The sequence below is a fragment of the Notamacropus eugenii genome, chromosome 2 (genome assembly GCF_028372415.1).
Source record: "Notamacropus eugenii isolate mMacEug1 chromosome 2, mMacEug1.pri_v2, whole genome shotgun sequence".
NCBI classification, from domain to species: Eukaryota; Metazoa; Chordata; class Mammalia; order Diprotodontia; family Macropodidae; genus Notamacropus; species Notamacropus eugenii.
In genome coordinates this window covers 520,102,630-520,118,861 of record NC_092873.1, presented here as the reverse complement: position 1 = coordinate 520,118,861, position 16,232 = coordinate 520,102,630, and the positions used below count along the sequence as shown (strand labels likewise).

The window sequence follows — 16,232 nt, the reverse complement described above, 5'->3', positions numbered from 1 at the left end:
TCCTTGTGTTGTACTGTCATACATATGCAAACTTCCATATGAATTGTTAATTCTTTGGTTCTACAAGCATGACTATTTCTCTGGTAATAAGTCTAGTTGCAGTGCAGTGTCTCATGGATTTGTGACAGTTTTTGATTAAGAGTAAATGGTGACAGTGGTGGGATATGATGGGAAAAAGTTACTCAAACCCACAGAGGCTTCACATTCAGGGCTAGGTAATAGCATGTTTCTTTGTTTGGTTTCTGGTTGTTTGGGTTTTTTTGTTTTTTTTAATGGTGCCCCACCTGCATCAGATCTCTGGTTTGGAGAGTTTCACTTTTCCACTCATGTCTCAGACTCCCAAGCTTTGGTTAAGTTCCTTATTACAAGAGAAGTCAAGTTGTCGGTAGCTGAGGGGAGGAAGGTAAGGTCTTTGTGTTGTTCTGTAAGGGTATTCTAGCTAAAGCAGAGTTGAAAGTCCAATCTGGATAACTGGGCTGGAAGATGATGATGGTTATCCTAAGGAGGACAAGATAGGGTTTGTTTGTCACTTGCTGAAAGCCTCTGACAAAGAAAGACATAGGAGATACTCTATCCTGGAATTGTTTGGCCTAAGGGATGGCCAAAGAGGTCTAAGTTTTGGGACCCTGTGTCTGGGGGTGGCCAAAAGAAGGGTAGTGGAAGAAAGCTTGATAAAATGAAGAGCTTTGGTACACATCTATACATACACACACACACACACACACACACACACACACATATACACATACACATACATATGCATACACACACACACACACATATATATATATATATATATATATACACATACACATACACACACACATACATATGTACTCCAGGAAAGAGTTCCTCTCATGGCTTTCTTTTCCTCTACCCCCATTTCCAGTTAACTGACCATTTTGATGATTCTTTTTCATTGTGACTGAAGTTTGCCTTAAATGTTTTAAAGGAATGCCTTTATAAGGACCAGTTCTACCTATCTGATGAGGCTGCCAACAAATCAACATTTCTCCCATATTTTAATATAATGTTACCTTTCATCCATCCCATCCTTCTTTAATATAATCTCCCACAACACAAAAATGCTCTTACCTGTGTCTGTTACCTTGGGTATATTGCCTATTTTCTCTAACAATGGGCTGGATAATTTAGAAATAAGAAACTTATGATTGTACTGGCATAAAAATCAATCTCCATCTTCCCTCACATTTCAAGACAATCCATGTCCTTGCAAGTGTAGCCCAGAAGTTCAACCGACACTGGGAACTTTTCACTCATCTGGCTAATTGCCCCACTGAGGTAGAATCTAGACATCATTACCTGATGCTTCCCATGTGTAGCTACCAGCTCCCATTGCAAGGACACAGGCTCAAAGGCTTTAAAGAAATAGAATAATGTTATTTGTACAATAAAGAAGATAGACAGACCTTGCATCTGAATCTATAGAGAAACAAGAGACCTTCAGAGACCTGATCAGAGATCTGCTACTGTCTAATAGGAAATTAGAGCAGTCTTAGAGTGAAGGCACTAAGATTAAAGAAGACTGGGGAAGGCTTCTGGCTCCCCCTCTCCACCAAGCCAGTCTCATCTTATACCTTATTCCCCTCTATGTAGTCTGGATTCTAGTAACTGGGTTCCTTGATGTTCCCTGAACAAAATCCTCCATCTCCTGACTCCAGGCATTTTCACTGGCTCTTCCCCAGGCCTGGAAGTCTCTCCTTGCTCATCTCTACCTCCAGGGTTCCTTCAAATCCCAACAAAATTGCCACCTTCTTCCAGAAGCCTTTCTCAGTCTTCGTGCCTTCCCTCTGAGATCACCCCCCATACATTCTGCATAAATCTTCTCTATATATCAATTAATAAATCAACAAAAATTGAACCTCACATAGTGGTCTGCATGCTGTCTGCCTCATTAGATTGAGCGCTTCTCATTAGCCTTTCTTTGTCTCCCCAGCTTAGCAGTATTCCTGGCCCACAACAGGCACTTCATAATTGTAGGCTCCAAAGACGGATTTGTTCAAGTGCTACTGACCTCTACTAAAAAGGCATTGTGGATGCAGCATTGGTTCTCGGCATCACTGCTCTTAGCTCCGCTATCCCAGTTGTCTGTCCCTCTTCTGACAGATGGAGCTAGTTACCTCTGATCCAGGCACAAGGTGCTCTTTGGAAGTTAAATCAGGCAACACACATTTATTAAGTGCGTACTGTGTGCCAGGCAGGACATTATCATTGTTCTTTCCCACCCTGAGTGCACTAAATATCTCTGGGACACTTCAGCTTGCTGGTGTTTCACACCAAGGTATGCTCAGCAGCCTCCTGGGGCTCTGTGCACAGGGCCTCTTCAGAGGGCTGGAGGGACTTGTCTTTGACAGTTCTTTCCTCACCACTCTCCAACAGGCTGTTTTCTACTCCAGGTCAGGTCATGGCAAGTTGCTGGCTCTTTATCTCCGCTTTCCCCAGTACTAGAACTCTTTTGACTCACATCATCACCTTGCAAACAGAGGCTTGGGGTTTGGAGGAATGCTAGGTCATATTTCTACCTCTGATCTTTCCCTGGGGGCAGCTGGGCCTGCTGATGCAGATGCCAGCCTGCTTCTTGAAAGGGCTTAAAGCCAGTAGGAAGGTGAGAGGCAGGACGGGAGAGGCCCCAGAGAAAGGGCCTGGCCAAGTGGAGGGAGATGTTGTAGTCTGAGGACACCATTTTTTTTCTTTCAAGTAGATTGCATTGTTGGAGTGTAGCCTGCTGGTAGAGGTACCCTATGTTCATCTCTCTAAAGTATTTTCTTTTCAAATCCAGCCTGAGACACTTACAAGCTGTGTGACCCTGGGCAAGTCACTTGACCCCTATTTGCCTCAGTTTCCTCCACTGTAAAAGAGGGATAATAACAGTCCTTGCCTCCCACGTGGTTGTGAGGATCCAGTGAGATAACTCTAAAGCGCTGTGCCCGGAACACAGTAGGCACCATACAAATCTGAGCTATGATGATAATGAAAGCCAGGGGCTGCCCCAGACAAGCTCTCAAAATTTCTTTCAACTCAGATTTATTAACTCTATGCTGAAAATAATTTGTATTAATATGAGGTTTACAAAATGCCCCTTCCATTGCAACTCCCTTTTTGAGCTAATAGTGTGGGTAGTATTAGCCTCCTCTCTCAGATGTCAAAACCAAGGAACAAGAACAGTGATTTGACCAGTCATACAAAAAGCAAATGGCCAAGCTTAGCCTGGTACCTAAGCCTCCGACCCAGATACAAACTCCAGGCTAAAACTACAAAGCTGCAGGACTGTAATCAAGCCCAAACTCCAGGATCCCAGAAAGGCACAGCCTTTTTGGGGGGGTGTATTATTGCTGTATGCCAACGTTAAGCCCTCAGTAACCAAGGGTTAGAAGGATAAGGATGGGATTCCTCTCCTCCAGTGGTACCAGGTGGGTCTCAAAGCCCAGCTGCCTCTAGTCAGAGAAACCACGGGATTGTCTATTAAGCCCTCCTCCCATCTCACCCCACTCAGCCCCTAAAAGAGGGGAGATGACCTCAGGCCGCCAGGGAAGGCTTTGCCATTGCTGGCTCAAACTAGGTTGGGTTTGGTAACTGACGTCTTCTTTGTTTTGCTCTGGAAAGCTCAAAGTCTTTAATCATCCCTCTTCTACTCACCCCCCTTTTTTTGGAAATAGAAGGGAATTTAAAATAGGCAAGGAGAAAAGCTTCAAGTCAAGTGGTCAGTCCCCAGGGCTTGAGTTGTCTCACTAATGGCTTCATATGCAGCCTATTCATTCAAGTGGTCACTTCCTATTGGCAGAAGACTCGTTACATTGTCCAAAGACAGAATCATAGACACACAGAGCCTGAGAGGTCCCAGGACCTAACACAGGCCTTCCTTCTGGGAATTAAATGCTTGTAGAAATGAATTAAGGTCATCTACTTCAACCCAAAACAGAAAAACAGTCCCCACAATTAGCCTTTTAAAAATACTAGCTGACTGGCTCCCCTCAACATTCCTGAGAAGTGGCCATCCACCTTCTGATGGCAGACTGGAATTTAAAAATACTTTCAAAGAGTGCTCAGCACAGTGTCCAACACATAGTAGGTGCTTAATAAATGGTTATTGCATTTAATTTAATTGTTGGTCCAAGAAAATTTTGTGTCAATTTCCATGCCTAATCCTGATCTCTTCTAAGTCTTTAGTGATGGGGAACTCACTACCTCCTGAAGTAGTTCATTCCAATTTTTGATAGCTCTAATTGGTAGGAAGTATTGCCTCTAACTCTACAACTGGAGAGCAATGAGGATGCTGAAGGGCCTTAAGCCCACATCATATGAGGACAGAATGAAGGAACTAGAGATGTTTAGGCTGCAGAAGACTTAGTGGACACACGATAGGTTTGCCATACAGAGAAGGAATCAGACCTACTCTCTTTGACCCCAAAGACCAGAAGCAGAAGCAAAATAATTAAGGCTGAATGTCAGGGGGAAAACGTCCCAGCCATGCGAGCTTTTCCTAGCCTGCAATGGGCTCCCCCTTCTTGGAGACTTTCAAGCATAGGCTGGTGATCCCTTTTGTCAAATATCTTGGAATCTCTTTTGTAAATAGGCTGGACTAAATGGCCCTCAAATTATGCATTTCTGTAACTCCTGCCTGTTATTCCTAGTCTTGACAGTTGGGGCTGCAGAGAAAACATCTAATTCTTTGCTACATGACAGCCCTTAAAATATTCACCCAGTTATCAAGAACCCTGAAAAGCTTTCAGCTCCATCAATGGATCCCTATATGGCAGAGCATCGAGTCACCTCATCCACATGGACACCTTTATTAACATTCTTCCTAAAATGTGGCATCCAGAACTGATCCCGATACATAAGATACGGGCTCTCTGGGACAGTAGGACAGATGACTTTCATTGTTCTGGTCGCAAGTTCTTATTGATGTCACCACTATACCTAATGTAGGAGTTCTTAAAGACCTAGCGTCTGTGATTTGTTTTTTATTTGATAACTGAATTCCAGTAACTTTCGCTTCCTTTGTATTAAAAAAAAAAAAAAAGGCAAAACCCCTGATTCTAAGAAGAGATCCATTGGCTTCACCAGACTTCCAATGCAGTGGGAATGGGTGTGACTGATGGGCCTCACTCGGATAAGGTGAGGATGATAAGGCCCTGAACAGCCTATGTCAGTAAGTCAACAACATGCCAGGCACTGTACTAAGAGCTGGGGATCCAAAGAAAAAGACGGTGCCTGTATTCAAGGAGCTCACAATCCAGTGGACATGCAAGCTACAGACAGGGTGAACTGGTGGTAATCCCAGAGAGAAGGCCTCAGACTGGCTAGGGAAGGCCTGCGGTAGAATGTAGGACTTGGGCCTTTTTGACTCCTTACCTGGAATGCTCTGGCCCCCCACCTCCAGCTCCCCTCAGGACTCAGTTGGGCTCTCCATTCTTCAGGCCTTTCCTGATCCCCTGGTCACTAATGCCCATCATCTTCACATTCTTTACATATTTTTTGTTTTTTTTTTTACTTTTTATAACTCCAGCACTCAGTACACTTCTTGGCACATAGAGAGTGCTTTATACGTAAGCATTTATCGACCAACTGAAAAAAGTTAGAGAAACAAAAAGTGAGGAGGAAAGAGGGAGGGCGTACCAGGTATGAAGGACATAAAAATGGGAGATCCTCTTTACAGCCAACCCTGCAGCTTCTGTGTGAAGACCTCTTTTATATGCATATTGTGTGTGTTCATGTGCATAGATGTACACACACAGATATGTCCATGTAAGATTGTGTATTGAGGTTAAAGACGATTCTGTATCATTTCATATTGACCCTACTTACAGTTAATTTTGTCCCATCACTGCCTAAGTCACAGTTTTTCATCTCCGAACTTAAAGCAGAAATTCAGCTGGCTTATAATCAGTTAAGCTCTCCTGCCAATTACTATTCTTCCCTCAAGGAAATCTGTTCTCCTTGGGGGATGGGGGTAGACACCACCAAGGGATCCTTCAATGATGTCTGCTTTGCTATTCCAACAAGTCTGCAAACTATCTCTAACCTTGCAGGTGGATTCAAACAATGAACATTTCTTAGTCATGGGAAAGGACCTCATGATGTCACCAACCCTATAGCCAGTTGTATTATTTCCCCACCTACCTGTTCTGTTGTTTTAATCTTATAAAAAGGAACTGAGTACCCACCTCAAGGTCTCTGGCTGAGGCAGAGCCACTGACATTATTTATTAACAGACAGCTCTCCAGTTAATAAATTATCTTGCTCAGATACTTGAATTTCACTTGTAACAGCACATATGTATATAATTTCCATGTATACATATACACCCATATGTACATATACATTTTTATACCATTTTATATGAGTCAATAAACATTTGTTGAGTACCTACTATGTGCCACCACCATGCTAAATGATGGGGATACAATGAAAAGCAAAAGCCAGTCCCCCCTCTCAAGGAGCTTAATCTAATGCAAGAGACAACAGGGGCACAACCCTGGACACATACATAATGATGTAACGTTACATATGTAGTTATATAATACGTATGTACACATAGAGTTGTATCATGTGTAATATATATGTACATGCACACACAGAGAAGGGATAAACAGAGAGAGAGAGGAGACAGTGAAGGAGATCTCATCATGAGCTATAAAAAAAAAAATTTGACTTTTGATACATTTATCCCTATCAGCATTCAGTTCAATGCAATGCATTTATTAAACACCTACTATGTACCCAACACTGTGCTAGGGCATAGGGACAGAAATACATGAGAATCTTAAAAGGTTGACATTTTTGTGATTCAGAGAAAAGAGCACTGAATCTAGTCTTAGGACATGGGTTGAAATTCAGCCTCTGATACTTACATATAGCCTATCTGACCATGGGCAAGTCCCTTAACCTCCAAGAGACTCAGTTACCTCATCTGGAAAATGAAAGGAATTGAAAAGATGGTCTCTGGGGCCCTTTCTAGATTTTGCTCCATGACTCCTAAATACACATGTAACTGGATATAAAACAGTGAAAGATGAGGTCATTTGGAAGGAGAAGAATGAAGCTAGGTGCGAGGGGCCCAGAGCCCAGCTCCGAAGGAAGTCAGGAATCCCAAGAGTTAGAGGGGAGGAGCAAGGGCTTTCCAGGCACAGAGCTGGGCAGTGGGTTGTCAGGCACAAGTTGTAGCGAGGAGACCAATGTGGTGGGATGCACACTGTGTGAAAGGCAGATATCTAACAAAGCCAAGAAAGGTAGCCAGGAGTCTGTACTTGATCCTAGAGGCAACAGGGAGTCACTGCAGTTTCTTCAACAGGAGAATAACAGTCGGACCTGTGCTTTAGAACTAACACTTTTCCAACTGCACAGAGGACGATGGTTCAGACAGGAGAGACTGGAAGCAGGGGTCATTCTGCAACCTCTGCTGCCTCAACCCTCTCCCATTACTGATAACACCTCACAGGTAACCAAAACTAGCTGCTAAGTCATTACATCTGAGTTTTCATTGTTCAGGGGAAAAACTCATCTAAGAGAGGTGACCCTGAACAGGTCCATGAGCAGCAGCCTCATAGCAAAGAATGTGGGACCTGTGTGGCCTTTGAGCAAGTCACTTCACCCTCAGTTGATTCATCTGTAAAATGAAAGTTGGACTAGACAAACTCTAATGCCCCTTCCAGTTTGACTGCAGATCCAGCCCCCAGTCAGGACACCTGCTCGCCTTTCTTGGGTATGCCCATTCACATGGTATGGGTGATGTCTTTTGATTCATGCGTAAATTGGATTTGTGAGGCAGAGTTGCACGAAGTCATCAGCCTCACTCTCTCCTCCAGAGTCATCACAGTCCAGTGGCAGGGCAGTTAAGACAGCTGGCGAAGGCTCAAGATGCAGTGGATGACCTTGGCGTCTTTAGTGTCTAACCAAGCTCTAAGCGCTCCACATCGCCTGCTTCATCTGTCTTCATGGCCGTTGGAACAAACTGCTCTCATCCACCCATTCCACCAGATGGAGTCTTTGCATGCTTGGGGTAGACACCTCCCTAACTCACCAAAGGATTTGAGAATGCTTGGCTACCCTCAACCTGGCTTGGCCCATCTGCCAAAACAGTTTACCAGGGTGTGGCCGCTGCATGCTGCAGCTTCTTGGAGTCACAAGTGAGAGTTAGGCAGAATAGGTGGACACCAAAGGCGGAAAGAGCCCTGAAAAGGGCTCGGCAGCCATCACACCAAAGGTACCGGTCCTCCCTGAACACACCCTACGCCCCTCCATGTAGACAGGCCACATGGATCACCAGGTTGATTCTCCACCACTAACGGGCACCCACCACTTCCACGAAATCCCAGTGCCAAGGGTGGCCAGCTCTTTCTCAATGGTCCACTAGGAAGTCCGAAAATAGTTTTCTCTTCACGTTATTAGTCTTAGTCATTCAATACTTTTAAAACTACCTGCTCAGTCCCATTTCCCCTTCACGGTCATCTGCCTTTGGTCAAATCATCTGGCACCATTGGGCCCTTAATGCTTACTTCTTATGCCTCAAATCTGCAAATGTATGGGAGTTATTTCTCTGTTTCTATCTTCATGCTGTCTTCAGCTGACAGAATATTAGAGCTAGAAAAGCCCAGGGAGGTGGTGGCCTGTCATCCATGGGTCAAAAGCCATGTGGTGGCAAAGCTAGGACTAGAGCCTGGCCCTCTCCACTAGTCACTTTATTAGCTGTATTTCTTTCTTTCTTTTTTTTTTTTTTTACAAATCAACATAAACTTCACGTGTGATATTACCTAAGATTTTGGGAGTTCTATATTATGACTTTTAAGCAAAAGTCTACAATGAAGACTGGACACCTTAAGAGCTCCTGGTCCCTCTGACCAATGAACAGTCATCAGAACCTTCGTTTGAGAAGCATCCTTCACTACCTCAAAGAAGTGCACCGTGTATTATAAGGCCAATCTATGATTACCCAAGGCCCCATGGAGAGTGTTTTAACTTCCACTAAAATCTTGCTGTCTTTTGAGTCTCTTGCGGCTCGTTCCCCACCACCACGTTACAAGCAGATTCCACAGGCTGAAGGTACTTAAAGACAAAAGGCATTCACAAAGTGGGGGTGAACCACATGCAGCTCCTCAGTGGAGCTCCTGCACAGAGAAAGGTGATCGTCAAAAAGAGACAAACCCAAAGCCACTTTCATCAGTCTTTATGTAAATAGAAAAAGAACATTTTCAAAGAAGGAAAGAATAAAAAGTAGTGCAACATTGTTTCTAAAACGGACTGAGGTGAACGTACATTGGTAAACTAAAGCAGGTCACGTGTCCCGTGTGTCCCCTGGGAGCCGGCAGGCCACGTGTCCCATGTGTCCCCTGGGAGTCTGCAGGCCACGCGTCCTGTGTGTCCCCTGGGAGCCAGCAGGCCACGTGTTCCATGCGTCTCCCTGGGAGGTGGCTGGCCACGTGTCCCATGTGTCCCCTGAGAGCTGGTGTCCTGTGCATCCTCAGGGAGCCGGCAGGCCCTTTGGAGATAAGAGCTTAAGGAAGGCATCGGGAAGCTGACCACATGCTTCACTGGGTCCCTCTGCTGGCTGACAAGCACGACATAAAAGGACATCCTGGCTACTCAGGAAAATAAATCAAGTATTGCTTCTGTTGTGTTCTACACTATGTCAAAGTAAAGCTTTCCCACAGGAAAAAAAAGGGAGGGCCTTCACATACCTTTGATGGGTAAGATGTTACACAAAACTACATTGAGTTCAGGAAACTCTTGGTTTTCTTTTTAAAAAATGAAATTGATCCCTTAGTGATTCCATAAACTATTTCACTGAAGATTAAAAAGAGAATTCACAAGAAGGTGGGCAGACATATTTCCATGCATAGTCATTTCCATAAATTAAGAAGCTTCTGACTGAACAGCAGGATAAACTAAGGGAGAGATGAACCGCGCATACCACTCACTTGCTGGAATGACTTTTTACTGGTTCAGATGTGTTCTGTAAGTAGACCCAAGTAGTCTTAGAGGAGGAAGAACTTTTAGCTGTTAGCATTCAACTTATCACTTAACATTAAACATGAGATGACAAAAAAAATTAGCGGAAGACCTCATTTAGGCTTCCAGACAAAAAGTTTAAGAGATACATGAATAATTTAAATCTGTCCTAAATCATACGTTCAATAACCTTAATTATTCACTGGAAAAATAGAGTAAAATTCAAATATTTCTCAATATTACCAATAAATTTCAGATAAACTGAACGTCATTGTCACAGTATATATACACATACATAAATGTACACTTATGCATACATGTGTATGTATGTACACCACCATATTTTCAAAAGAGAAATAAATAAATATCTCAGAATAGAGGTTCCAATCAAGGACCGATCCTGAATTGGTTTTACAGAAATACAAAATCACCACTAGAACAGTCCCTTCCTTTCCGCGTGGATAAATGTGGTGCATTTCTATCCGTCTCTTCATCCATGCTGAATCCACCCCACCCTTTAAAGAAGAAACACTAATCCTGGCTCACAATAAACAATTCCTAAAGCTGCATCATCCACAGGATGTCCATCTTCTCTTTCAACCAACCAGGCCAGGTAGCCAGGTCTGGTCGGTCCTTAAACTTCCCCATTAGTACCAGGGGCTGCCATCCCCGAGAAGACCCACCCCTGCCCTGCCTACGCAAATCCATGTTGTGTCGCTTGTTGCCGTTTTTCCCATTACATTAACAGAAACCAATGCAACCTGCCCATGCCCTGTGTGCAGACGTGGTGTTGCCACAACTACAGGTGTTGAATTTCACTACAATGGAATGAGGGCACTGGAATTCTACCTAGCACCCCACTGAGACTGTAGGAAAAATAGCAGGGCTAGCTAGAGGGGAAACTGCTGCTTTAAGATAAATACCATTTAAAAAGGGAACTTCTGCTTTTGCGAAGTCTCATTTATAAACATGTATTCAACACTGAAGTGACAATCCTTTCTACTAACTAGGGTGTTTTGAAATGTCACAGTTAGAAAACTTTACACAGCATGCTAAAATATTCATAAAAGCTTTTTCTCCATTTCAATAAAATCACTGACAAGCAGAGCTTACAAAGATACAAAATACAAACCAACCACATCGTTGCACCAGTCAAAATCATCAGAACCCCAGAGGTAGTCAAGAGAAATGGGCAGCCCTGTAGAAGGAAACCTGATCGTACAAGATGCGCCAACGCTTGCTCACGAGGATCCCAGCCTGAACCAGACTAAGCAGAAAACTGGAGAAGCTTACTGGGACAGGAAACCAAAGGTCTAAACACATAATACTGTAGACAGAACACCACTTGACATTTTGTAAAGAAACACCAGCAAATAAAGGCAGGCTAAAACATGAGACAGACTAACAAGAGAGTTCTTGGGAAAGTCTTCATGAGACAGAAATGCGGGGGATCGAGTCTTAATGCTGGGGGTCACTCATCTTCAGGAACCCACCCACATCATTCCACAACTCTCTGCCTGAGATGGGATGAAGCTGTTATCCACACAGAAAACGGACAGCTGACTAAACGCCCAGACAAAGACCCGGCACACATTTCCACAGCAAATGAAAAAACTGCGTCCGTTAGGGATTATCCAGAACTTGGGGCTATAATACACTGACAGCTTTGGCGTTGGTGAGTTATACGCCACGAAGGGAATGAGCCAAATTAAATCCATTTCGTGTGGTTTCGTAAACGATGCCTCCTTTTAAATTAGTCACAGAGGCAAAATGACTGTTTCAAGTCAGCTCTGAAAACTCCGGAATGTTTAGAAGCAATTATTCTGCCCTGCCAACTGACTCTTTAAAAATGGCTGTGAATATATCCCACTAAATCTTAGTGTTTAGCTTATTTTCCAAAGATAAAATAACTTTTTAAAAGTCAGTTAAATGCCTGTCTAAGATTTCAACAAAAGTGGCCAGGGTCCAATCTTGGGCATGGTCCCATTTATGATTAATAGCTGCCCAGGGAGGTTCGGACCTCTCAAGTATCTGAAAACATTTCTATTTAATCATTTGCATTTATAGAAAAGCTACTGTGATTTTTATTTTTTTTCCCAACAGGGGAATCATCTTCCAGTAAATACTAAATCATCTCATCTAGTGATAGGAATGGAAAGATTAAATAGAACCAGCACTGGCATAGCGAAAGCGGCACACCAACCCACCCAAACAAGATTTCTTCTTGCTGTGCTCCCCTCAATGATTTTTATCTTGAAGGATAAAAAGGAGCCAGCATTTTTTCAAATGATAAATTTCCAACAATGCCTTGGCTAATTAAGTCACCAGGCTAACTAGACATCGTAAGAATAGATAGCCAATTGGTAATTCTAAATACTAGACTCTGAAGACAAATAGAATTCTTTGAGCTATGTGCTTTCTAACCATCTCAAAAGGTGGATGGAGCTGCTATAACCGCCTTCCAGAAATCAATCTCATTGATTTTCTTTTTGATGAGCACATCTGCATCTGGCCATCACCATGACTGGTGCTGCAAGGACTGTAGAAGCTACAAACAGGTTAAGGGCACTTAAGGGTCTGTGTTTCTTTTGGAGTTTAATCAGATGTTGCAGCAGGGACTTTAACAGAGAGATTTCTTCTGGCATTGGTGATGTGCCGTTGCTGTGCGAGGAAGGAGCGTGCAGGAGGGCAGGCACCAGCATCCTTGCAGGCACCATTACCTCCAGTCAGTCTGGATTCCATCCCCAGCTTCTGGAAAGCGAGACTCTAGAGAAGAGAAAACAACATTGAGAGCATTCACTGAACATGATGGCTGAAAAGGGGAGGGCAGCCAGAAGAAGCCATACTAAGCACCTTGAAAGCAGCCTCCCTGCCTGCTGGGTGATGGAGTGATTTCTGAACCCTCCAGAAGACAGGCTTCGGGCTCTCTGGGGTGTGCTGCAAGACACAGTCCATCCCGCACTCATTCTTCCGACACTGACTAGTCATCTAGAGGCATAAGCAACGGCCCCACTGCTCACCATACATGTCCCTCTTTCCTAGGCCAGAAATCACTCTCTCCCCACCCCTGCCTCTCTGTCAAGGCTCATGTTTCCTGACCATGCTTAGTGACTTCTCCCTCATGAGATCTCAAAGCGCTCTAGACTTGGATGCACTTTGTCTAAAGAACAGGGAATGTCTTTTTGTGCTATTTGCTTTAGTTTGTATCCCCAGCACTTGGCACAAGATCCAACAGATGAGGCATTTAATAAATGACCAAAGACACCTCTCCACAGCATCCCCCTGTACTGTGGATGACTCTTACCAATAGCTGCCCAGTTGCTAAGCATTTTACATGCATTGTCCCAGGGGTTTTGTGGCAATGGCAGGCCCCAGAGCCCTCTCTCTCTGCAGCAGGTTTCTAGCTCAGGCAGTGCTCCTGAGGTCAAGGCCAGGATTCTACCGATACTCTTCCACTATCTAGAGGCATCTGTCAGGATCTCCTCATTTCCAGGTTAAACTGAGGCACCACACTCAGAACCTCTCAAAAGGAATGAAACCATTCACGCCAACGACAACCAAGTCCAGCCATGTAGCTAGTTAGACCCAAGAGTCAGTGTTCTCACGAGGCTCACATGCAGATTGTGAAGGATTGCATCAACGGCTTCTGCTTCCTAAATCAAGCACACATCTGTGTGTTCCTCTGATGCCCCAGTCTGGGAACCTCATCCAAAAGCAAGTGAGGTGAGGATGGGACAACCCGCTCCCGAAGAGACCAAGCCAGCACCTCGGGATCCTTCCAACAACAGGCTCTACAATTCTGCCAGTAATTTTTATTCCTTTCTTTGGAAAGTCAGACATCCCCCTTCCTTCTCCAGTCTGGCAAGGCTTCTCCAGGGGAGCAATGGTGATGGTTCAGAAATCGCATCCACCCTGGGCTGAAGTGTGTCTGGGTCAAGCGAATCATCAAGGGTAACCAAGTTCTCTCTTGTCCATTCCCTCCTTATACTGGCTTTAAGCACTCCCCTATTAACCATCTATGTCTAAAAGTCATTCTCAGGCAAGAGGAGAATGGAGCCCTCCAGCCTTTTCTCCACCAGTCGCCATGCTCAGCCCTGCCAGCCTCCTTTCCCACTGCACTCTTTTCTGCAGTATCTGTAATGAGCTGACAGAGACAGACCTCACACCACTGGCCAGCTTCAGGTCCCTCGACCTCTTTATGTTATTCATACAGTAAACAACGCTCACAGTCTCTCTCTTCCCACTTTCTGTGCGTGACCTTGTCAATCTGAGGCCGCTGGGGATACCCTGTTCACACCAGTCTCTGGAGAGCTCTCCCCTTCTACCGCACCAGAAACTTTTCTTACATAGCTATTCCCCAAACCTCATCACCAAATGTAGAAAACAGTGGATGTTTTCCCACAAGGATCCTAACACTTCTCCTTATTGGTGAGAATCGGATCCAGAACAGATGTTTTCGTTTGGGGCTTCCTTTGAAGAATGCACTTATTAAGACAAAAGGGCAAAGGAGGTGAACAAACCATGCTCCAAAGAACTGAACACTATTAATAACCACATGAAAACTGCTCCAGATCATTACAAAGAAGAGAAATGCAAATCAAAATGACCGTGAGGTTTCCCCTCATACCCTGCAAATTGGCAAAGATGACAGAACATGGCAATAGGCGATGCTGGGGGATCTGTGAGAAGATGGACACACTGGCACAATGATGGAGGTGGGAATCAATACAACCTGTTTTGGAAAACAACTGGGTATTTTGCAAATAATGTGACTAAAGTGTCCATACCCTCTGACCTAAAGATTTCACTGCTGGGCTCATACCACAAGGAAGTCATGGAAAAGAAGCAAGTTCCCCTACACACTAAAATGTTTACAGTAGGACTTTTTGTTATAGCAAAAAATTGGAAACACAGTAGATATCCACTGAATGTAGAATATCTAAACAAAATGTGGTCCATAACTATAACAATGAACGTAAGAAATACAGAAAAGCATGGAAAGGGCTACATGACAGAATGCAAATTCAGCAGAAACAAGAAAATACCATACAAGGTTACAACAATACAAATGGAAAGAACTACCACACACATCAAAACAACTGAAGGCTGAAAACTTATAAAGACTGAGACTGGGCTGAAAAGAGAGCGATCAAAAACTCCTTATTCCATGCCTTTGCAGAGAAAAGAGGCCCATAAGTATTGCATCATTTTTCATACTTTTTCAAAATATCAATCAGTTATGCTGATCTTTTTCCTTTCTTTTTTGGTCTTTAAAAATATACTATTTATTATATGGGATACTTCTCTATAAAGGGGATCCCAGGAGGAAATTCTGACGATATAAAAAAAAAATCAATAGAAATGTTTTATTTTTAAAGAAATTCTCATTAAGGCAAGCCAAAGAACCATTAGCTCCTCATGCCAAATTTAATCTGTCCTTTCCTCCAGCAGTTATATAAAAGATAACAGAGAGTAAATGAATATGCCAACATAGTGGAGAGTGGGGGAGATTATTGGTCCAACACCATTCTCCACTGCTTAAAGGGACCTTTCACACTGTCTAATCACTCCAATCTCATAGACAAGCTAAAGCCCACACCTCCATTTCTGGTTCCAATAGGTATAATGCCTAACATTTGGATTATGTGAATAGCACTTGACTGACTTCATGCCAGTATTATCGTACTAATGATCTAGGAAGATTGGAGAGGTTCTTTTATTTCCATTGACTTTTGTCCTTCTTAGTCTAAACAGTACAACAGTAATTCAAAAGAGAAAAATCAATTTTGGCTTCAAATTCAACTTCCCAAACTAGAAAGAAAATTATGGATTTTTATCTCAGATTTTTTTTAAAGTTGTTCACACTCCCATGGATCTAATTCTCCTTAGTGTGAGGACTTGTATCTTGCCATCGACAGCAGATGGCACTCCTAATGTGGGCTGTCCACCCCAGGGGCATGTGGCCACCCACGGCTTGTCCTCCTCTCTCACTATGTAACTGACTCACAAATTCTGGTGACATCATCCTTTACGGCCTCATGCTCAATGCCTCATTTTTCCTTTTATCTGTCATACACATCTCCATTTCCCTTTAGAAGACCCTCAACTTTAATTCTTTGAATAATATGTTACATCAGGACTCGCAACCATACATCCAGGATGTCCAAAAACGAGCATCTCCTTCTGCTCAGTCTTCTGCCTTTGACAAGAAGTGGGCAGTGCACTTCCTCATCAGTCCGTGGAATGATGTTACCAAGGCTTTC

The 16,232-nt window shown here is 43.6% G+C and overlaps 1 protein-coding gene across 3 annotated transcripts in view; it reads right to left on the bottom strand.

Annotated features, from left to right (window-relative positions):
* Positions 1-12,545: 12,545 nt before the first annotated feature.
* The window catches only part of HOOK1 (hook microtubule tethering protein 1), a 50,100-nt gene continuing 46,413 nt past the window's right edge, over positions 12,546-16,232 (bottom strand). For all 3 annotated transcript variants that reach the window (XM_072649660.1, XM_072649661.1, XM_072649659.1), the window contains exon 22: positions 12,546-12,735. In XM_072649660.1, the coding sequence (XP_072505761.1) occupies positions 12,565-12,735 (171 nt within the window). In that variant the 3' untranslated portion in view covers positions 12,546-12,564. The remainder of the gene's footprint in view (positions 12,736-16,232) is intronic.